This window comes from Mauremys reevesii, linkage group 13 (assembly GCF_016161935.1).
Source record: "Mauremys reevesii isolate NIE-2019 linkage group 13, ASM1616193v1, whole genome shotgun sequence".
Lineage (NCBI taxonomy): Eukaryota > Metazoa > Chordata > Testudines > Geoemydidae > Mauremys > Mauremys reevesii.
The window spans coordinates 13,323,680-13,346,505 of record NC_052635.1 but is presented as its reverse complement, the minus strand read 5'-3'; the positions used below and the strand labels follow the sequence as shown (position 1 = coordinate 13,346,505).

The 22,826-nt window shown below is 53.8% G+C and overlaps 2 protein-coding genes and 1 long non-coding RNA gene across 3 annotated transcripts; all 3 read right to left on the bottom strand.

The window, feature by feature from the left end:
• Positions 1-63: 63 nt before the first annotated feature.
• Positions 64-1,547, bottom strand: LOC120380051 (maestro heat-like repeat-containing protein family member 2B). Its single transcript, XM_039497554.1, has 3 exons — positions 1,269-1,547; positions 524-550; positions 64-198 (listed from the first exon to the last, which is right to left on the bottom strand). Exons 1-3 carry the CDS (start codon positions 1,377-1,379, stop codon positions 64-66), a joined length of 273 nt encoding a protein of 90 aa, XP_039353488.1. The 5' UTR covers positions 1,380-1,547.
• Positions 1,548-7,599: 6,052 nt separating this feature from the next.
• On the bottom strand, positions 7,600-11,200 carry LOC120380050 (peroxiredoxin-1-like). The gene is made up of 4 exons (XM_039497553.1): positions 11,130-11,200; positions 9,637-9,705; positions 8,241-8,371; positions 7,600-7,707 (listed from the first exon to the last, which is right to left on the bottom strand). Exons 1-4 carry the CDS (start codon positions 11,198-11,200, stop codon positions 7,622-7,624), a joined length of 357 nt encoding a protein of 118 aa, XP_039353487.1. The 3' UTR covers positions 7,600-7,621.
• A 7,939-nt stretch (positions 11,201-19,139) lies between these two features.
• Positions 19,140-22,596, bottom strand: LOC120381205. Its single transcript, XR_005587977.1, has 3 exons — positions 22,481-22,596; positions 20,683-20,768; positions 19,140-19,383 (listed from the first exon to the last, which is right to left on the bottom strand). It is a non-coding gene; the product is annotated as an uncharacterized LOC120381205 (long non-coding RNA).
• Positions 22,597-22,826: the final 230 nt, after the last annotated feature.

The window sequence follows — 22,826 nt, the reverse complement described above, 5'->3', positions numbered from 1 at the left end:
TCCCTGGAAAACCAGTCTCAATACATTACAACAAACTCTCATGTACTTCAATCTTCAAAGCTCCTAATCACTCACCAGCATGTAGCCAAGGAGCTCCAGTTTGTACGAGAATTCGAACTCCTGGGAGTCTCTGGTCTCCAAGATGGCACAGCTAATCTCCATGACATTGTGGATGAGGGTTAATTTTAGGTACACGTCCTACATAATCCAGAAGGAGAAACAAGAGGATGTGGATGAGAAACTGAGAGAAGAACCAGAGTCCAGACGATAAAGATCAGGAATTAAATCTAGCCTCAGGGAAGGAGAGAGGTGTCCCCAGACCCCAGAAGGTAGAGGACTCTGGCTCTGCACCCACCTCAGAAGAAGAGAAAGCCCAGGTTCATCAAATAAATCCAGGTCCACTTACACCAGAGCAGCCAGGACTCCTGCTTGATGTAGCAAGGAAACCAAGCTCTGTACAATTTAAACAAGCAACTTGTGCATAGAAAGTGCAAGAGCTGAGGGCAGATTATTTAGAATGTACCTTGTTCGCAACAGTGATGCCCAGCACCTGAAAAACAAAATGCAAAACAGCTATTAGCAATGTAGATAGTCCCACATAACACACAACCTCAAAACGTCCTGGCTGGTGAATATGGAGCAGAGAGAAATCACTATTGTTAAATCTTCCAAAAGGCAGGAAAGGTATCCAGAGGGGGTGTTTTCCAGAGGTCAATATCAAGGGCCATCCTTCGTAATATTTGCATTTGTGAACTACTGGAAGATCTCAGTTTGGTTCAACTGTTTTTGGCAATGCCTAAGTGAGAGTCTCAGTTAGACAAGGCAGAACTGAATGGCAAAGTGATGTGGAGAGGTTGCACTGAGATGGGAGTCAGGACCAGCAGTCAGGCACCTGGGGAACAGAAATAACGGAGCACACAGACAAACAAGACGACAGATAAGAGGTAAGGGAAGTTGTGAGTCCAAGAAACAGTGTGACAGCAAATCAACTAAATACAGGCTAGCACTAGTCTCTCTTGGGTAGTAAAAGATAGAGCTAGATACACATCCATATGAGGGGAGTTAGAGTGTTATTCTGAATAGCCTGAGTGTCACTGCATCTGAATTACTGTGTAGCTGAGGTCTACAGAATTTCAGAAGAATATAGAAAGACCTAGAGAAAATACAAAGAAGAGCAACAAAAATGATACAACATGACACTGCTCACACTCCATCAATTACAGTTTTAAATTTGAGTTATGTGACACTTATCACGCAAAAGCTCTTACCTGACCACTGGCTCTGTAATGGAGAAGGATGTTCCCTGTGATGTCTGCCTCTACTCGGGAGAGAAGCTGATCTTTTGGAGCATGGACAGCCACGTTGCTGTAGGTCAGCATCAGGGTGCTGTGAGTCTGGCCTCTTCTCCCATGGTGGTAGTCCTAGACAATCAGAAAGTTCTTCTGATTCCTTTTGCTTTGGAATTCTGATCTGCTGCTGACCGAGGAATTCATCACAGCAGCAATAGCAGCTTGCATTTGCAAAGCTCTTTTCAGCCAAAGATCTCAAACCACTTGCAAAAAGTATTTAAGCAATATAATAACTGTGAGGCGTGGAGATATTAGTATCTCCATCATTCCCACTAGGTAACTCTGACACACAGAGCCTAAAATGCTGAACCTACAGCAGTGAAGTACACGGGAGCTTAGTCATTGACACTGGTGGGTACAAGATCAGGCGCTAAATGTCTTGCCTAAGGCTGCACAGTGAGTAAATGGCAGAGCCAGCAGTGGAAGCCCAGAGGCCTAGTCTCCTGCTCTAGCCTCTAGATCAGTGGTTTTCAACCAGGGCTACTTCTGTACCCCTGAGGGTCTGCAGAGGTCTTGCAGGGGGTTTATCATCAACTCATCTAGATATTTGCCTAGTTTTACAGCAGACTACAAAGAATGCAAGTACAATATTTATATTCCAGTGGATTTATTTTATAATTATATGGTAAAAATGAGAAAATAAGCAATTTTCAGTAATAATGTGCTTTTTAATAATTTTTAATAATTTTATGCCTGATTTTGTAAGCAAGTAGTTTTTAAGTGAGGTGAAATTTGGGGTACACAAGACAAATCAGACTCCTGAAAGGGGTACACTAATCTGGACAGGTTGAGAACCACTGCTCTAAATCATAGGTTCCATAATTGTCATCCGTAGCCCACTGGTGGTCTACCTAAAGCAGGTTGGTTGGCCACATGTTGCTTGCAACCCCTCTTCATTTCCAGCTAATAACTGGGATTAAAAAAACGCTAAAAATACCTTAAATGCTTTTCCATGCAAGCCACTGAGGTGGTTCCCACACATTGTGCATGGGAGGGGCGCTCAAACCATGTGACATGAGAATCCCTGCTCCAGATTGTGCTCCTCTCTGCTTAACTGCAGGCATCACGTAGAACGCACACACTGGGGGACAATGCGAGCTGAGCAGAGCAGACACTACCCCGGGGCTGCTGCCCCTGCTATAGAGGGAGAGGAAGTTGGAGAGAAGCCCCTGGCTCCTTTACTTTCAGGCGGCTGATGAGCCCAGAAATCTTCACCTTGCTCATTGCAGCCCCAAACTTCTGAAGTGCGTTCAGGGTGAGGTCCAAGTGGCTCTCAGCAGAGAATGCGAGGATGGAAATGACTCCCTGTCACCCAAGAAAAATACTGGTTAGGATCTAACCCACAAGTCCCTTCCTTTCAGCTGAAGCGGTGTAAAGCGCCAGTCAGGCGTCAGACCCGTGGGCAGCGGGGGCTGAGTGAAACAGCAATGAAGAGGATATGAAGCGAAATGGCATCTATCCCAGGCCAGCTCAGAGCTGAGCCCCACAGGCAGCATTCAGGGATTACTTGGTAAAGCGGGGAGAGGGACAGAGTCCTCACCTGTCTCTCAGGGGCTTCCATATAATCTGTTGCTGTCAAAAATTTATGAAGCTGGGATTTAACGTGGCCCAGGTCCTGACAAACTGCTAAGGACGTTCCTAGCGCCTTATAGAGGAAACTCTGAAAGAAAGAGACCGGCATTGAGATACCAGTAACAGAACGTGCCAGTCAGTACAGACCCAGCTCAGCAACACTCAGGAAAGAACAAGATAGCCAAGTCCAAGCATCCATACTGCAGAAACATCCCATCATCTAGCCCAGCCAGAGAACCACCAATGCAGCACAGACAAGCAGCCTGTCCAAGCAAATATTGGAAGGGCAGGGGGGCAAGAGAGCAGGGAACAAGTGAAAACAAATTTTATATGCAGAATAAAATATAAAGTAATGAAGCCTTTAGAGAAGCCTTATGCAGCCCCCCAATCAGAATTTCAAGGGAAATTAACTAGAAACTAAGCCTTAACAGAGAACAAACCTTCTCACGGGAGGGGCTGGTATAGCTGGCCATCTGCTGGTTCAACTCAAGGCTTATCTGGCTGCTCCAGGCACTGTCGTCTATCATCGCCAGAGATGTTCTTAGGAACTGAGTGTAAAAGAAGAGTTATAGCAGATGGTTAATTGCAAGAATTTGGGGGTTGTTGAGGGGGTTGTTTGTTTATTTGTTTGGTGTTTTTTTTCTTCCTTATTCTCTCGTAAACTTTCCAATATTCAGGTGTCATGGGAAGGTAATTCCCTGTTGAGAACTATAAACATCGACAACCCAGACTTCCTCTGCTGTTGTTTTTTAACCTTTGTCTGATGATTCCTCTCAGTCCCCAAACCCAGATGGACAGTGAATTGGAGAATGAGATGGAGCCAAGACATCTGACCATTGAGGAGTGATTTTATAGTGGATGGAGGATGGGCCTAGTAAACTTTGAACAAAGGGCCCTGGACTATGAAGGACCAGGCACCTTCTCTGAAGTGCTATGGACCCTTTATGCCACCTCCTGAGGGTCTCCATGGTTGTGAGGTACCTCACTATCACCTGCCCTTTGCATGGAGGAAGACTTCTCTGTGCTCTGCCAGCCACAGGAAATACAAGCACGCCCTTCTCACCCCATTCAGGTTCCACTATCCTTCTACAGATAAGCAATCGGTATGGTCCAACCGCCGAGCCCTCTCTGCAGCCCCACAATGTCCAGCCCCTGTTCCACTGGACACTCACAGAATTCATAGGTTTGCTACACACCACCTTACCAGTTTCACCTCAGCGTCACTGCTCCATTTCACACACTTAGATACATTTATAGTGAAAACAAGCAGAGTTCAATTGACAAAGATCAGAGAGTTGAGAAGCAGCAAGTAAAATAAATGTAAACAAATGGTTACGTAAAAATAAAATCATAACACACTTCTAGAGCTTAAATTTAGATAACCAAACATTCCCCTGTCTCACAAAGGATAGCTCCCCCAAATCTCTCTCCCAGCATGAAACACCCAGACCAAAGGTCATCCTCCATTCATAAGAGAAGCCAGCTGGCAGTTCGTCCAATAGGTGAAGGATACCTGGTGCCGGATACCTCTGGACCTCCAGATAGGGTTCCAAGCATCCATTGTCTTCACTTGTAAGCAGGGTACCTCCTATTGTTTGTTTGTTTTTCTTGCATCAAATGTCCTCTGGAGACTTCACAATAACTTGATTAGAATTTTCCTCTATTGATTAGCATCCACTGTGAATAATTACTCAATCTACATACAGCCATTCAGGCAGATAAGCATCTCCTGCCTGAAAGAAACTTGTTTATCTCTTTCTGGTGACCAGACCCAACTCAGACCTTAAAAGCATCAATTTCAGTATGGAACCATAACACCTTATCTATTATCCATCCAGTCACTGTGTAATGATTATGATGAGCCGTGTGGAACAGGTATCCAGTAAAGGCTTTACATGACACCCTTTGATTATTTGTATATTTTGTACATGGTGGTGGGTGCATTTGATCAAAAGCAGAGGGGTGGGGTGCTCCTCTGGCCAGAGCCCATTGTGTTTGTGTACTTCGGATGCATACCTGGGTGTTGGTGGATCTGGGACATTGTGAAGTGGGACTGGCTGCCACTGGTTTAAACTGGCCTGTATGTGAGCAGCACTTTATACATACAAAGCACTTTTCACCCCCCAAAGTCATGCAAATCAATGACACTAATTGGTGATTTGTCAAACCGGGTCAGTGCAAAGCTAGGGATAGAGAACCCAGGAGTTCTGATTCCTAGTCCACCATGCACTAGACCCTCCCTCCACTCCCCCAGCTGTGGATCGAACCTAGGAATCCTGCCTCCCAGCACTCCGCACTGACAGCATCGAAAGCGACAGTCCTGCTCTCAGTCCATTCTGTTTGAGCAGACAGAGAACAGGATGCCCCCAAGCCCCCATTATTTTAAACAGGACCTTGGTTAATTTCAGCTCAGAGACCTGGAAATTTATGGCTTCGCTGCGGGATGAGGCCAGCTAAGCCAGAGGGGAAGAGATACGGGCTGGCAAGAATTTTACTGGGTTTTCCTTCTGTGGCCGTACAGCACCAAGCTCTGGGCGGGGGGTGGGGGGGTGTCTTCTCACTACCATGACAGAACAGACACCACAAACAAGAGCACAGAGCCATCGCAGGACCCATAGCTCTGCTTGGGGGTCTTTTCGGACAAGAGCCGCCCTACTGGGGGTGGACAGAACTCCCCCAAAGGGCTCCAAGCAATAGGGAGTTTTACCCTAGTGTCACTGGGGGAAAAACGCTTTCTCCCTCCATTGTTAGCCTCCACCCCAGAGGCAGCTGCACCCCAAGGCAGTTTGTCCAGCACCCAGAATTCACCACCATGGTGCAAGCCAACGGTTGGTAAGCAAGTCTTCAGAGCTGAAAGCAGGTTGGGGTTTAAGGACCTGGGTTCTGTCCCCGGCTGGCCCGTGAGGTACCTTTGGTGAGTCACTTTCGGCTTCATGCCTCAATTCTGGCTCCTGCCCCTGGTCCTGTAACCAGGGCAGGGCCCACGTCTCACTAGGTGTCTGTGAAGCACCTGACACGACAGGGACTCTGCTTCCAGCATGGGGATCTTACACTCCGCTCAGCTGGGATGAGGCCACCTTGGCAGGAGCAGGGCCACCTCTCAGCAAAGACGCTCTGCCTCCAGGTGCAATTTTTACCAGCCACCTGAAGTCGCTTGGCTCCCCACCCCCTTAGAAGTTGCGCTAAACTGGCTTCGCCCCACAGCGCCGAAGCGGGACATGGAGGAAACTCACTGGACAAACCCCAAGCGCGAATTAAGACCCACAAGCCAAATCGCCTCTATGCTACTGTCTGCAATGTCCTGACCAGCACAAAGCAAAGGTGAAACGCTCCCAGCAGGGGAAGGCAGCTGTTCACAGCAGGGCACGTGCCAGGACAGTAAGGAATTAGCCAGCAGCCTAAAATTCACCTTGCTAGGGCCCCGCTGATGGCTCAGCCTCTCTTCCAGCCCCACAATTGTTTCCAGAGGTGCAAGATGGAGAGACTCCCCCCATACCAGTTTTTTCCCTATCCGGCCACTTGGGAACGTTACACATCCCCCAGGGCTCAAAGTTAACCCACTAGCACCACCCAGGAAAACCCGGAGGCACCATTACAGTGGTTGGCACCTGCTGGAGCTGGCCCGTAAGCAGGGCCGGCTCCAAGAAGAACACTCAGTCCTGCCCCCCAGGAACAAAAATAACCCCAGACCCTCACTGGAGGCTGTTTGGCAAGGGGGCTCAGTGATGGGGAAAGAGATCCAGGGGGCGACTGCAGAGTAATCAGCCTGGGGCCTTGCTTCTGGCGTGGGGGTGGGGGACAGATCTGGGTTGGGACGCAGTACCTGGGAGGGGTTCTCCCATTTCTTTAGGAAGTGGGACACCCGGCCTGGTGCACAGAGCTCCGCTTTCAGCCCCACCCCCACCCCCGGCTCAGCAAAGAGGCATGTAGTCACAAAATGGGCAGATAGGGTGCGGAGGCTGGACATGCCTGTAGAGTCTCTCCCCCCTCCCCCCAGCATCAGGGGGCTGGGTTTAAGGGGGGGGGAGTAGATGAGCTGTGCCCAGCTCCTGCTATGAGCTGCGCTTAATTCCCTGCCCCCACCCCATCCAAGCCCAACACTCAATGCCCCACCCAGCTGCCCCACCATGCTGGATCCCAACCCCCCCACCCGAGAACCTGGCAACACTGAGCCAGGACCCTCTGGGACCAGCAAGCCCGGCTCCTTCCAGCCTGGGGGCAGCTGTGCTGCGATGGGGGGAGGGAGGGAAGCCAAGAGCCTTCAGGGGGTCTCCCCCGAGCAGAGAATCCCAGACCCTGCAACCGGCTCCCCCCCAGAGCAGGCTGACCCCGCTGTTCTGGGAGACTGGGATTTGCCTCCCCAGAGCTGGCCGCACACCAGGGAGCTAGCGAGATGCAGCCGACAGCACCACCTAGTGGTTTGAGGTGCTATAGCCTGGGGCCCGTCACAGGTTGGATGATCCACAGGGCATAGCACCAGGCTCGGGAGCTGGATGGGGACCCCCCTCCCCCCGGCAGGGTCAACCAGACTCTGCCCAACCCCCACCAAATTAAGGATCAGACACAAACCAGCTCCTTTTCAAACAAACCCTTTTATTTTAGTCACAAGCTTCCCACCAAATATCCCCTTCCAATGGGGGGGGGGACACGGCGGGGGGCACCTTCACAGTAGACCAGGTTCTCCACCAGCTGCCCCGAGCTCAGTGCTGCTTGGCGAAGTATTCCTTGCTGTCCTTCACCGTGGGCTTGATGGTGTCACTCCCGGGTTGCCAGCCTGCCGGGCACAGTGGAGAAAGCAGGGGAGGGGGGTTAGGAGACCAGAGGAGGGAGCAGGACATCCCTGCTCTGCATCCCCCCCCAACCCCACTTACTTTGCAGATGGGGAAACTGAGGCAGAGCAAGGAAAACCTCAGTTTGATGCCAAGTCCTAGGCTAGTGTTCTAACCGCTAGGCAACACTTCCTCTCCAGCCTGCAGGTCTGCCCAGGGTGGCATGGAGGTGCAAGCACCGTAGGTCCATGCATGGGGCTCTTGCCCACCCCTCCTGCCCAGCGTGGGGTGGGGGGAGGCATCTCTATCCCTTGGAGAGAAACTCCCCAGTATAAACAGAGTCTGCAGCCAGCTCAAAACAGCTGGCGTGGAGAGCCCCTCACTTCCCCCCCTCCCTGGGGACCAAACTCAGACCTGCTGCCCCACCCCCCCAGCTGTGGGGCACTCACCCCATCTAGACACACTGCTGCAGCTGGTCCCTGCATTCCCCTAACCCGGCCTCAGCCTTCACCCCAGGTCCCAGAGAGCTCCCCCCAGAGCCCAGCCTCACCTCTCCCATGCGTGTACGTGTACTGGAACGCCTGCACCAGACGCAGCACCTCCTCCACCGAGCGCCCCACCGGCAGGTCACTGACCGTGATCTGCCGCAGGATGCCCTTGTCATCAATGATAAACAGGCCCCTGTGGGGGAAGAGGGATCACACCTCAATGGAAGCCATGGATGGGGGAGCACAAGCCCCCCTCCCAAGATAACATCTCAGATCTGTCATGGTGGGGATCCAGTGGGATCTGGGAGCTCCCATTGGCTGCAGTTACTGGCCAATGGGTGCTGCAGAGCTGGCGCTTGGGGCGGGGGCAGCATGCAGAACCCCCAGCTGCCCCTACGCATAGGAGCTGGAGGGGAACACGCCACTGCTTCTGGGAGTCACGGAGCACCATAGCATGTGCTGAGCGGGACAAGTCTGGTGGGAGCTCGAGGGCTATATTAAAACATCTGAAGGGCCAGATGTGGCCCCCGGGCTGTAGTTTGCCCACCCCTGCCCTAGAGGCAGTGACCCCGTTCCCCATCGCCATGCAGGCAGACAGATTCTGGCAGAATCCCCTGTAGAGGGCCCCAGTATTCCCAGGGTTCCTCGATGCACAGAATGTCCTGCTAATACAGAACCAGCAGGGGGCGCTGCGGGGAGCAGGGCAGGAGCGCTGGTTGTGGGGGGAGCTCCCAGCAGCTCCACTCCCAGTGCTTCAGGGCAGAGCCTTCAGCACATCTCTCTCACCTTTGTAGTCAGAGAGTTTGATCTCTTTGAAGGCTCCATCCACCACGGCCGTGGCGTGGAAGCCTGGGGCTGGCTTGCCAATGTTAGCCTTACCGGAAGCCAAGTCCCCCCCCCCCCCCGAGCGGCGCCCCCCCCGCCCGCACTCCCCCGAAAGCTGTGGCGTGCTGCCTGGCCCACAGGTGGTGCCTCTAAAGCTCCCATTGGCTGCAGTTCCTGGCCAGTGGGTGCTGCAGAGCTGGCGCTTGGGGCGGGGGCAGCATGCAGAACCCCCGGCTGCCCCTACGCATAGGAGCTGGAGGGGGACATGCCACTGCTTCTGGGAGTCACGGAGCACCATAGCATGTGCTGAGCGGGACAAGTCTGGTGGGAGCTCGAGGGCTAGATTAAAACATCTGAAGGGCCAGATGTGGCCCCCGGGCTGTAGTTTGCCCACCCCTGCCCTAGAGGCGGTGACCCCGTTCCCCATCGCCATGCAGGCAGACAGATTCTGGCAGAATCCCCTGTAGAGGGCCCCAGTATTCCCAGGGTTCCTCGATGCACAGAATGTCCTGCTAATACAGTACCAGCAGGGGGCGCTGCGGGGAGCAGGGCAGGAGCGCTGGCTGTGGGGGGAGCTCCCAGCAGCTCCACTCCCAGTGCCTCAGGGCAGAGCCTTCAGCACATCTCTCTCACCTTTGTAGTCGGAGAGTTTGATCTCTTTGAAGGCTCCATCCACCACGGCCGTGGCGTGGAAGCCTGGGGCTGGCTTGCCAATGTGAGCCTTACCGGAAGCCATGTCCTGCAAGAGAAGCCAGGGCTCAGGACGGGTGGCACCTGCCACCCCAAGCAAAAAAGAAGAGCACCGCCCTGCCCCCCCGAGTGGCCTGGCGCCCCGCCCATGTCCCCTCCCCCTCCGAGCGGCGCGGCGCCCCCCCCAAGTCCCCGCCCCCCCACGAGCGGCGCAGTGCGCCGCCCAAACCAAAAACAACAAAACCAAACCCAGATCGCTGCCCCCTTCCAAGGTGCCTCCCCAAGCACGTGCTTGGTAGGCTGGTGGCTGGAGCCGGCCCTGACCGGGCACCATGTTGTTTTTGTGGATACAGACTAACACGGCTACCCCCTGATAATTGATAGGGAGAAGTATTTCACATTTCACCACCAGAGGGCACCAAAGGAAACCACTACCTTTAGAATGAGACACAGACAAGGGATTCCCTGCTGCTTGGGCAGAACCGAAGTCCAGTTCCAGACAGGTGACCCACACAGCTTCATTCAGTGGGGGCTGGTGGGTTAGAGGTGGGGGAGGGGCTGGGAGTCAGAACTGCTGGGTTTTAGCCCTCGGTCTGTGAGGAGAAGGAGTGAAGTGTAGTGGTCAGAGGGCAGGAGACTAGGAGTCAAAAGATCGCTTCCTAGTTCCGCCACCAACTTCCTATACCCTTGCCCCTCTGGGCCTCAGTTTCCCCATCTGTGCCATGGCGTTAATGACACAGGGTGTGCGGGAGGACTAGCAAAGTGACATGGCTGCTAAAGTGTGTTTAACACTTGGGGCTGGCCTCACCATCTGGCCAGCTGGGCTCTTGCCCCTCCAACAGTTCTGTGCACTCCTGCAATAGTCACTCTTGGATGCTGCTGTTCTAGTTGGGCGGCCAGAAATCTAACGGAACTTCCCTAGACACACCCCTGCAGTGCCCAGGGCTGTAATAGGCCTGCTTCTGCTCACATTACACCTGTGCAGCCTAACTAAGGGCTGCAGATTGCATGGGTATGCAACCACATGGTAGCTTTGGGGGACAAACAGCTGAACACCAGAGATGCGGGGGGGCGGGGTGTCTTACTGGAAGTGAAACGTTCCCTAAGGGAACGCAGGCTCAGTTCCAAGGCAAGACTGGATATGCAGGAGCAGTCAGCTGTTGGCTGCTTCACTCTGAAATCCTTGTTTGTGAGTGTAACATGTCTCAATCCTTCTCCTGTTTAACACATGGCTGGTACCCCATGGCAGCAGGAAATGCCAAGTTAACCCAGTTAATGCAAATGTGCTTTCTAAGCAGGGTCCGAGTGGTGGTAGCACCTGGGGACCTCAAATGGGGAGCAAGACCCCGCTGTGCTAGGGGGTGGGCAAACAAGCCAGACTGTTCATGCCCCAGAGAGCTCGTGGTCCAGCCACTGTGGGCACATTCTGCACAAACCCTCCCGGCCAGGAGTAAAATCCATGCAGGTGCCTGAACAGCTGCTGTTTGCCAAGGTGGGAGGGGGCCATCGTTCACCTGGGCTGAAGGTCCAAGCTCACGTGTGGGCTGCCCTGGGAAGGCCCAAGGCAGCTTACAGCCAAGGCATTGCCCCTGCCCTGGGGACAAGACTTACCTGTTACCAGGGGTGTTGTGGGGAACAATCCAGTGCTCGCTGGCATGGAACAGCATAGAATCCCTAAGGCCCATCAAGCACATGACAGTGGCAGATCCCAGGGGATGCCATGGGGGTCCTATTTAGAGCTGCTTTCAGAGCTGGGTAACCTGGACTAAGGTGGGGACACGCTGACAAGTCTCATCTAGCTGCATGTGGGTGGGGCTTATGGAGGCAGGTCCTGAGATGCAGGCATGTCCTATGGACTATCTGGCAGCCTGACAGGGGCCATGCTGGCTGCTCACCCTGGTGTATGTGTACTAACTCCTCTCCATTTTCATCTCATTGATCAGTGTTGGTGAGACAGGCCGGGATAGAAACCAGCCAGTGCAGGCCATGAGCACCACAGCAGCGTGGACTCCGAAGGGTCTCGCCTGGAGAAATGGTACGGGGTGGGGGCACTAAACTGTTCTGTCTGGGAGGTGGGGAAGGGTGGTGACCAGCTTCCGAAACATCAAGTTATCACAAGAGCCCAGCTGCACTGGGTCAGCCCCGGGTCTTACTGTACTCGTGTCTTGTACTCATCTCCAGGACGTTTGCTGTCTGGTCTCTGAAGGGAAGAAACCCCTTTATTTCTAGTTACTAAGGTACTTGCTCAAGGCGCACTGCTTTCATGAGCAGAACATGTCCTGTAGCTGGGAGCCAACAATCCCATGGAACGAGGGAGCAAAGGAGGGTGGAGGATGCCAGCAAAGCTGCTCCCTGCCCAAAGTGAATGTTACTGAACTAGTGTCACTTCCTCAAAGCTCGGTGTCCTAGAGGACTTTCCTCCATGGCTAGAAACGGGCTGATGTTGCTTTTGAGTCAGAAGCTCTCGGGGGAGGGGGGCTATATAGTGCACACCAAATTGTATAAGTAACATGTGACCCTAAGGCCTGGTCTGTGTACAGATCTTGTACTGGGTCAGTTAGGTCAGTGAGGGGTGTGACTTCTTAGCACTGTAGTCCCCAGTACCACCCCTAGCGTGGATGTAGTTCTACATGTTTATACCAGTAGAGTTTATTCCGCTTCTCCTATAGGAATAGCTATCCCAGGACTAGCACTCCTATACCAGCATAACTGCCTCAACACTAGGGTGCATCATTTTAACTGTACTAGTGGCTCAACCCTTCGATTCAATGCCTTGGCTTCTGACTCTGGAAACATGGTCTTCAGCTTCTGTCACCTTGGCATAACTCAGGGTATGTCCAGACTACCCGCTGGATCTGCAGGTAGCGATCAATTTATCGGGGATCGATATATCGTGTCTCGTCTAGACACGATATATCAATTTCCCCGAACGTGCTCCTGTCGACTCTGGAACTCCACCAGGGCAAGAGGTGGAAGCGGAGTCGACGAGAGAGCTGCAGCTGTTGATTCTGTGCCGTGAGGACGGGAGGGAAGTTGAAATAAGATACGTCGACTTCAGCTACGCTATTCCCTCCCCTCAGTGTAGACCAGGCCTCAATGATGGCATGTGACATTACCGCAGGACCTGCTGTTTATAAATGTAGTACCTTCCCCCGCCTGTATTGTCATCATTCCTGACTTTCTCTCTCTCTCTCTCTCTCTCAATCTCTTTCCAGGCTCTCTGTGAGGCTCTTGCTATGGGAACGAGCAGCCTGGAAGAGAGTTGAAGCTTTTAAATTTGGTCAATATTTTTAAACTTGTAGATTCCCCAATGGCTGTTTTAGACATGTTCTTACTGCAGATTGAGAAATAAAATCTCCCTTTGTGTAAACTGTGGTGTTGTGTTCTCTGCTTCCAGAAGAGACCATGTTGATGGCCTGACAAGTGCCCCAGTGCGCTTCTGAAAAGTGCATTTCCCATCTACTCTTCCTTCCCAGCAGAGATGGCTTGGATGGAATGAACCCTTCATTGCCTTTGAGGAGTGATTTTCATAAGACTGGGACTCTTCAGCTTGGAAAAGAGACAACGCAGGGGGGATATGATAGACCTCTATCAAATCATGACTAGTGAGGAGATAGGGAATAAGGAAGTGTTGTTTACTCATTTTCACAACACAAGAACTAAGGGTCACCAAGTGAAATTACTAGGCAGCAGTTTTAAAACAAACAAAAGGAAGTCTTTCTTCACACAACAGTCAACCTGTGGAACTCCTTGCCAGAGGATGTTGTGAAGACCAAGACTATAATGGGGATCAAAAGAACTAGATAAGTTCATGGAGGATCTATCCTCCAACAACTATTAGCCAGGATGGGCAGGGATGGCATTCCTAGCCTTTCATTGCCAGAAGCTGGGAATGAGTGACAAGGGATTGATTGCTTGATGATTACCGGTTCTGTTCATTCCCTCTGGGACACTTGACATTGGCCACTGACAGATGGACCATTAGTCTGACCCAGTATGGCCGTTCTTAGGCCTCGTAAGATCTAGTGGCTCCTTATAGCCTGACCTAGTTATCACAGGTCAGGAATTTCACCGTTACCCCCATATCAAGCCTAGTAACCTGTTTGACTAAAGCATCTTCCAAAAGGCCTCAGCCTGGATTTGAAGAGCCAGCCCAAGGGAAGGAGAATCCATTCCCTTCCCCTAGGAGTTTATTCCAAGGGTTAACCATCACCACCATGGAAAAATGTGCCCGGTTTCTAATTTGAATGTTTCTGTCCGCTTTCACCTTCAGCTACAGCTTCTTGCTCTAACTTTCTCATCTAAACTGAAGAGCCTTTTAGATCCCACTGTTTCTCCCAAGGGAGGTTCTCCGAGACCTCTCAATCGTGCTGAGAAGCTGAACAGCCTGAGCTCCCTGGCTCTCACTGGAGGGCATTGGAGGCATTCTCCACCCCTTGAACCATTTCTGTAGCCCTTTTCTGCACCCTCCTTAATTTTTCAACACTTCTTTAAATTAGGGCTCTTGGTTTATTGCGGTTAACTCCCGCAATTAACTCAAAACAATTAATTGTAATTAAGTGCACTGTTAAACAATAGAATGCCAATTGAAATGTATTAAATATTTTGGATGTTTTCCTACACTTTCAAATATATCAATTACAACATAATACAAAGCAAACAGCGCTCTATTTTTTATTACAAATATTTGCAACTGTAAAAACGATTGGAAAAAATAGTATTTTTCAATTCACCTCTTAGAGGTACTATACTGCAATCTCTTTATCATGAAAGTGCAACTTACAAATGTAGTGGGGTTTTTTTTTCTTGCATAACTGCACTCAAAAACAAAACAATAAAAAATTTTAAATTCTCCTTGTGTTAAGATCCAAGAGGTTGGATCGGTGTTCACCAGGAACTTGGTGAAGAAGTCTCTCAAGACTATCCAGGGAAGGGAGTTAGTACTTGGGAGTGGTGGCAGCAAAACCAGATCTAAGCTAGTAATTCAGTTTAGAGGTTCATATGCAGGTCCTCATATCTGTACTCTAAAGTCCAGCGTGGGGAAGGAACCTTGACAAGACTGAAGATGCAATGTCGGTATTTAGATGCTGAGATAGACCCAGGCCAGTTGTGTACAGCAGAGTAGTCAAAGGGAGATATACTGGCCCCTGGAGAAGCAGTTTTCTGTTCCCTGAGTGACCAGAGCAGGGGCTGCTCCAGGCTTATGAGAACACCTGGCTCCAATTAACCTGCTAAGAGTCAGATGAGGCTGTTAAGCACTTGACTTTAATTAAGGCCCCTCTGGTGCTGTAAAAGGGCTCACTCCAGTCAGGCCAGGGGAGCCAGAGAAGAGGAAGTATGTGCGAGGAACTGGGAGCAAGAGGTGTACAAGAAGCCGAGAGGGAGCAGGCACACTGCTGGAGGACTGTACAAGTGTTATCAGACATCAGGAGGAAGGTCCTGTGGTGAGGATAAAGAAGGTGTTGGGAGGAGGCCGTGGGAAAGTAGCCCAGGGAGTTGGAGCTGTTGTACAACTGTCCCAGGAGGCACTCTAGACAGCTGCAGTCCACAGGGCCCTGGGCTGGAACCCGGAGTAGAGGGCAGGACCATGTTCCCCCCAGACCTCCCAACTCCTGGTCAAACAGATGAGGAATTGACCTGGGCTGGGCTGTTTCCTGATCCACAGGGTAAACCTGTAAGGCGAGCAAATCCGCCAATAAGCACAAGGTAGAGGAGGAATTTTGTCACAATGCATCTGAGGGAGACATGGGGAAGATGCTCCATGCACAGCCTGCATGGAAGGGGTTGTAATAAGCCAGCAAACAGCAGTCTGGGAACTTTACATTTTCCATAGCAACTTTAAACAAAGCTACAGGAGCAGAGCCTGCAGAAAGCAACTAATTTGCATCAAATGAACCAAACTGCAAGAACTATTGTCTTCAAAGTGCTTTTGACTCTGAAAAGAGACTCTATTGAAGTTCCATCAAGAGGGCCCATGTCCATCATCTCTCTGAGATGCCATAGTAAATGTGCTCACTTTGCAAGCAAGCAGAGGTTTTCTTCTACTCACCCTGCAAACTAATGCCAGGATCAAAGGGCTTTTGTCCTCATGCATTATTGCCTGTAATAACTGTTCTGCGGGTCAATTTAAATGACGTGCACTTAGTTGGCACAGTAGTAACTGATTAAGATTATGAGTAATCAGAACATAAGAATGGCCATACTGGGTCAGAACAATGGTCCATCTAGCCCAGTATCCTGTCTTCTGACAGGGGCCAATACCAGGTGCTTTGGAGGGAATGAACAGAACAGGTAATCGTCAAGTGATCTATCCCATGTCACCCATTTCCAGGGCCGCCGGGTGGGGCAATTTGCCCCGGGCCCTGCGGGAGGCCCCATGAGAATATAGTATTCTACAGTATTGCAACTTTTTTTTATGGAACGGGCCCCTGAAATTGCTTTGCCCCAGGCCCTCTGAATCCTCTGGTGACCCTGGATGGGAGGAAAGTCTATGGATACCGGGACACGGGCGCTGAGGTGACGCTGGCCCTGTCCGAGGTGGTAGCTCCAGATCAGGTGATGCCCAACACCTATGTGACCCTGACAGGGGTGGGTGGGACCCCATTCAAGGTGCCCGTGGCAAAGGTACACTTGAAATGGGGGGACAAGGAGGGCCCCAAAGAAGTGGGGATGCACCACCATTTACCCACTGAGGTGTTAATGGGGGGGGGACATGGAGAACTGGCCAAGCTACCCCAGGGTGCCCCGGTCGTGAGCCATAGCCCGAGCCTGCAAGGGACACTGTGCCCTGACCTTGGGGAGCAGGACCCTACTCTGATGGGGAGGGAATACCCAGAGACACAGCTCAAGGAGGCTGTGACTTCAGAGCCAGATGGTGAGAGAGAGCAGGTCTCCATCCCTGTCCCAGTGGCTGTGTTCCAGGCCGAGTTGCAGAAAAATCCCTCCTTGTGGAAGATAAGGGACCTGGCTGACCTCAGTGTGGTACAGACCATGGGGGGAGGTTGCTGGAAAAGGTTCCTGTGGGAGCAGGGGTTCCTGTACCAAGAATGGGCTTCCCCAGGGGAAATGGAGTCATGGGGAATAGGGAGGCAGCTGGTGGTAACCCGGCAGTATCGCTGACAGCTGTTGTGCCGGGCCCATGACATTCCCCTCTCAGGGCACCAGGGAGTCTGGCGTACCCAGCAGAGGCTGCTACGGAACTTTTACTGGCCTGGGGTCTTTACTACTGTCCGACAGTACTGCCGATCCTGTGACCCCTGCCAGAGGGTGAGGAAGGCCCGAGACAAGGGAAAAATGGCTTTAGGATCCTTGCCCAGCACAGAGGAACCTTTCCAGAGAGTGGCCAAGTCAAAGGGAGGCTCTTAACCAAGAGAACCTGAATCTCAGCCCTCCAGACTGGACCACTGGGAAAAGACCTCATCCCAGTTTGAACCCCAGGAGTATTGTGGGGAGGGGGGGAAAGGACACAGGTTGCATAAGCCTTCCCACCTGCAGACTACGAGTGCCCTCGAACACACCCAACTTAAAGGGGGGCGTGAAACTGGAAGGGCCCGGTGTAATTCTCCCCCAGGAAGGGGTAGGGATGATGGGGCATCCATGGGAATGAAGGTAGGTTTGAACTTCCCCAGGTCACTGGCTGAAGTGACCCTGCTCAATTTGGTCTCGAAGGGGGGAGAGATGTGATGAAATGCGAATGTTCTTGCTGTGTTATGTGAATGCTGAGTGGGGAGTATTGACCTGGGAAGGTTGCAGGGCAGTGGGGCTGGGACATGCCTTGGGGAAGGGAGCATATCTGAGCACGTAACCTGAGAACTAGGAGGGGGTTGTTCCAGGTGACACCTCTGCCCTGGAAAACTAGACAAAGCCTGGGGGAGGCTGTGAGAGGCTGGAGGGAGTTTCAGTTTGAAGCTGGCTGGGAAATGGAGAGGGGCGCCCCGACGGGGCTTGGGCTTCCCAACGGGGCTGTGGCCTCCCTGGGGGCCCCAGATGGACCTAACTAAAGGGGGTCCTGTTGTCTATAGTGGCAAGACCTGTTTTGACCTGTGTTCCTGTCATCTAAATAAACCTCTGTTTTACTGGCTGGCTGAGTCCCGTCTGACTGCAAAGAGAAGTGGGGGTACAGGACCCTGTGGCTTCCCCAGGACCCCGCCTGGGGGGGACTCGCTGTGGGAAGTGCACGGAGGGGCATACGCTGAATGCTCCAAGGAGAGACCCAGGAGGTGAAGCCATGTGAGCTTCTTGCCCTGGAGACAGTCTGCTCCAAGGGAGAGGAGGCTCCCCAAAGTCCTGACTGGTTTTGTGAGGAGCAGTTCCAGAGCATCGCCCGGGGACTCCATAACGGTTTACAATGCAAATGCTTGAAGTAACTACATCACGGGGCTCCGGTGATGTGATAAGTGAGATCAGCATCTGACAAGCATTTCAGCATTTCTAAACACCAAACACATTCGCATCAACTTCGCATCTGTTCTAACAGTGGGAACACACTGGTGAGCCAGCCTGGTTCCTGGCTCTGCATTTGTCAGAGTTCAGTGAGGCCCCAGGGCCTTGGCATGAGCTGGCTCCTGGTCTGCCAGCAGCACAGGGTCTTGCTGCTTCCTCAGCCTCTCACGCCGAATCCCTCCTTGCGGAGGTCAATGGCGCTGAGGCCGTAGGTGCTGACTTCTGCTGGCGCCGGTGGGTGCTGCCTCCCTCTGCGCCCGGCCCTGCCCTGACTCCACCCCTGCCCTACCCCCTCCCACCCATGCCCTGCCCCCATTTGAACCCCTTCGCCAAAGTCCCCACCTTAACTCTGCCCCCATTCCAACCCCTTCCCCAAATCCCTGCCAACCTCCACCGCCTCCCTTGAGCGCGCTGCGTTCCCGCTCCTCCCCTTCTGCTGGCTCTGCTGAGGTTAGTGGGGTGCTCCAGAGAGTTCAGGCTCGGCCGGAGCTGTAGGCTGTCCCCCAGGTCTCCTGGCAGCCTGTCTGTGGGTGCGCACCTTGGGGGCAGGCCTGCTCCTCACCCTGGTGCTGCGGCTGACGTTCCTCTCTATCCTCCACCCCACCCCCCAACAGGACGTCAGCCTTTACTTCATGCTGTGGGGCTGCCTACACGTCTACCAGCGCATGCCCGACAAGGCGGAGGACGTGTGCCTCGTCCTGACGCAGCCCGGCGGGATGGGGGCCAGCTGGCTGTGCTGACCAGGGAGCCCCTCATCTTCACCATCAAGGCCAACCGTGACTGCACCTTCCTCAAGATCTCCAAGTCGGACTGGTGTCCCCCTTCCCCTCCTCATCCTGTGGGCAGGTTCTGCCCACCTCCCACCCCACTTCCATCTAGAGTGGTGGCCCTGCCCTGGCCAGATTGGAGCCGTGTACCATTCCCCACCCCCATAAACCAGACAGTTGGGTAGATGTCTCTGCTGGTGCGTTTTAATTATCCAAATGGCCTGGCCTGCCCCCTGCCCTAACAGCCAAGCAGCCTGGGGGTCCCAGCCCCTCTCCTGTCCCGCCCCCAAGAACCGACACCTCAGCCAGGAGTAGGGGGGAAGGTGCCTTGTTGAGAAAAGCAGGTGGAGCTGGGGCAGCGAGCTGTGGGGGGCAGAGTCTCTGGGAGGAGGGGGCTGCTTCTAGGCCTCCTTGGGGACCAGCTGTTTGAGGGTTTGGACATCATCCAGGAAGCGCTTGGGGGTCAGGATGTGACTGGAACCTGGGGGGGAGAGAGGTGGTTGGTAGTGGTGGGCACAGTGGGGCAGGCATCAGGCTGGCATCACCATCACCCCCATCCTTGCAGCTGGACCCTGCTCTAGTGCAGGGGAGGAGACAGCCCTCCTACCCACCGCGGCCTGGCACCGCACCCCTCGTGCCACTGTACCCTGCATGGCCAGGCAAGAATCCACCTACTGACAGTGTTCCTCACCCTTGGGTCTTAGAGGGGTGTGTGCAGGGGGTGAGCCATATCCCCATGGGTGTTCCTGGGGGTGTCTGACTGGGCCCCCACACATGGTCCCTGGGCAAGGAGAGCCCGAGGCCAGGAGATCAGGTGGCTAGATACAGGCCATGTGGGGCTGCGAGCAGATGGGATAAGCACATCTGTTCCCAGGCCCCCTGGGTGCGGGAGGACAGAGGGTGGCATGGGTGTCCTGTAGGTGCTGGGCAGGCAGTTCCTAGGCCTCCCCCTCCCAGAGGGTCCCGACTGTCCCTGACCTGGGCATTGCAGCCGCCCTCCCTCAGGACTCGCCCCACTCACCGATCACCACCTCCCACTTGCCCTCGCTGGCCTGGGTCACTCAGAGGCGCAGCGCATCTCAGACATGGACACCCCACCCAGCACATAGATGATGAGGCGCTGGCCCATCGGGTACTCAGCCACTGGCCTGTTCTTGTGCCAATGCCTGGAGTGGGGGCTGGGAGGGGAGAGAAGGGCAGTGTGGATACCAGGGGCTTGCTGAGGGGCAGGGCCTGGAGGAGGCTGGGGGGCAGGCCCTGCCCAAGGCCGTGGGACAGGAGTCCCAAAGCAGGCAAGAGGGAGTAGGGGAGGGTGGCACCAGCCCTGGGTTTTTTATAATTGGAGATATACCAATCTCCTAGAACTGAAAGGGACCTTGAAAGGTCATCAAGTCCAGCCCCCTGCCTTCACTAGCAGGACCAATTTTTGCCCCAGATCCCTAAGTGGCCCCCTCAAGGATTGAACTCACAACCCTGGGTTTAGCAGGCCAATGCTCAAACCACTGAGCTATCCCTCCCCCCTGGCTGGGGGTGCTGTCTAAAGCTGGGCCAGTCCCTTTCCTCCATCCTGGGCCCTGGTGTGCTGAGGGGCTGCTGGGGGGCGGGAGACATGCTAAGAGGGGTCCAGGGCTCCAGGCTCTTGGGCACCCCCTCCCCTGTAGAGGGCCGGGTCCTGCCCACACACTCCCAGGCACAGGGGCTCCTACACCCTGGGAGGTGGGGGGTGGGGGGGAGGATGGCAGGGCTCTGCCCCCCACAGCGCAGCCAGGCTCAGCCTTACCTGACAGCAGCCTGGGAGCTGGTGGAAGGGACCGGGTCTGAGACGAAGGGCCACAGCTCCCTGTCCAGTCTGTCCTCAATGATGTCCTGGTCGGGAGGGCGGGGGGAGGACAGGTCAGCAGGGGCCAAGAAACAGGAACTTGGACCTGGTGGCCAAGCCAGGCCCCATTGCGGGGGAGGGGCTGGGACGGCTCCTGACTGAATGATTGACAGTCCCTGGGGGGAGCAGCCTAGGGCCCCCTTTCTGGGGTGGCGCATGGGGAGCCAGCAAAGAGCACACGGACTCCTCCAGTGATGCCCCCCCTCCATCTCCCCACATCCCCCTCAGCCGCTCAGGGCCCTGCTGTGAACTCCCCACCCCTCCACTGTTGTGGGGAGGGCAGAGACCTCCTGCAGCTGGATCCAGGGCCCCTCACTGGGGGTGGGGGTGGGGCTGCCCTCAGTGCCCTTTCCCTGCTGCGGGCAGATCCAGGCCCTGCCTCTTGCCCCATGAGTTGTGTCCCAGCCACGCAGGGGGCCCAGGCTATGATACAGCCAAATGCCACATAATAGGGGCTTTTACATTAATTCACTGCGTTGACTTGTACAGGGAAGCTTAAGGCCTGACGAGCTGTGGCTGGCGCGGGGGGCAGTGCCCCTGATTGGATTAGGAACGGGATTGAGGCTACCGCAACTGCCTTCCCCAAAATCCCACAGGAGGAACCATCAGGGAGCCTCCCATCTGTGATCTGCCAGGGACAGAAGCTCAGGCCAGGGGGTTAATCCTTGGCCTGGAGGATCCCCAAGCCAGTAGGCTGAAGGCAACTAAGTGTGTCCCCTCACCCCCTTGAGGAGTGCCCCACAGGGCAGGGCGATGAGGGGCTCAGGCCCCAGCAAGCGTGGGGGGAAGGAGCGACCATGTCACCTCTCACAAGCTAAGGAGGTTTGGGCCCAGGCAGTGCTTGGATAGGAGACCTCTAAGGAAAAGCCACAGGGTGCTGGGGGGAGCTAGTGAGTCAGCAGAGGGTGCTCTGTGACCCCAGTGCGGCACTAGGGGGCGCTGTACTGCAGGGAGCGGGGAGGCTCTGCAGGGGGCGCTCTCCCCTGGCAGTCAGTGCTGGCCCCAGTGCGGCACTAGGGGGCGCTGTACTGCAGGGAGCGGGGAGGCTCTGCAGGGGGCGCTCTCCCCGGTCAGTCAGTGACCAGTACTGTGCTGCAGGAGTTTGTCCTTCAGATGAACGTCAAACAGCTGTAACGTGAGCAGAAGCAGGCCCATTACAGCCCTGGGCACTGCAGGGGTGTGTCTAGGGAAGTTCTGTTAGATTTCTGGCCACCCAACTAGAACAGCAGCATCCAAGAGTGACTATTGCAGGAGTGCACAGAGCTGTTGGAGGGGCAAGAGCCCAGCTGGCCAGACAGTGTGGCCAGCCCCAAGTGTTAAACACAAACCAGCCTAAGAGTCAGGCCCCAAAACCCCATGAAATCTTAGGAGTTGTTTCTTTTTGCCTGCTGGTTACTGAGCATTTAGGCTTACACAGTCCATGTTTTCAACCTTTCCTCTCAGCCAGCAGGGCTAGACACTTGTTTTAAATCTCTCAGCTTCCCAGCTGCTGGGGCTTTACAAAAAAAAGCCACCAAGGATCATGAGACTTGCAATATAGTTACCAGTGCCATAGCTCTTGACACTAGCACTGCTACCCCTCTGATAGTAGAGCTGGGACATTCACACCAGTGGGGGACCCGGCCTGATCTGTGGCCCTCTTTTCCCAAAGGGGTGCAGAGTGGCTGCTAAAAGATGTTAGAGGAGAGTTAGCTCTTACCTTTGACTTGCGCTTAAGGTGCAATTTGCCTTGGAGCCAAGAACAAAAGGAGAAGTCGCAGCAGACTCATATGCATCTGAGGAGGAAAAGCTTAGTGTGAGTGCACAATGAAAGGCTTCTGGACAGGTTTGAACACACCACGACTCTACACCCACAGATAACATGAACTAGAGGCCATTGGCCCTGCTCTCTCCCCAGCCCACTTACTTGGAACAGATCCTGTTCCAGAGTTCTCCTGAGCTGTGCTTTAGAAGGAAGATGCAACTCCATGCTCTGGGTGTCCTAAGCCTCTAACTGCTAGAAGCTGGGAGTGGACCACTTGGAAGTTGACCTGTTCTGTTCACTC

Excerpts from the sequence above, each read along its gene's own strand:
- LOC120380051 (XM_039497554.1), bottom strand. The coding sequence starts at position 1,379 with ATGCTGACCTACAGCAACGTGGCTGTCCATGCTCCAAAAGATCAGCTT. Across the intron at positions 551-1,268 it reads ATTACAGAGCCAGTGGTCAG|GTGCTGGGCATCACTGTTGC; the intron begins GTAAGAGCTTTT and ends TTTGTTTTTCAG. Across the intron at positions 199-523 it reads GCATCACTGTTGCGAACAAG|GACGTGTACCTAAAATTAAC; the intron begins GTACATTCTAAA and ends TGGATTATGTAG.
- LOC120380050 (XM_039497553.1), bottom strand. The coding sequence starts at position 11,200 with ATGGCCCCCTCCCACCTTGGCAAACAGCAGCTGTTCAGGCACCTGCAT. Across the intron at positions 9,706-11,129 it reads TTTTACTCCTGGCCGGGAGG|CCCCAGGCTTCCACGCCACG; the intron begins GTTTGTGCAGAA and ends TTGGCAAGCCAG. Across the intron at positions 7,708-8,240 it reads CACGTACACGCATGGGAGAG|TGTGCCCGGCAGGCTGGCAA; the intron begins GTGAGGCTGGGC and ends TGCTTTCTCCAC.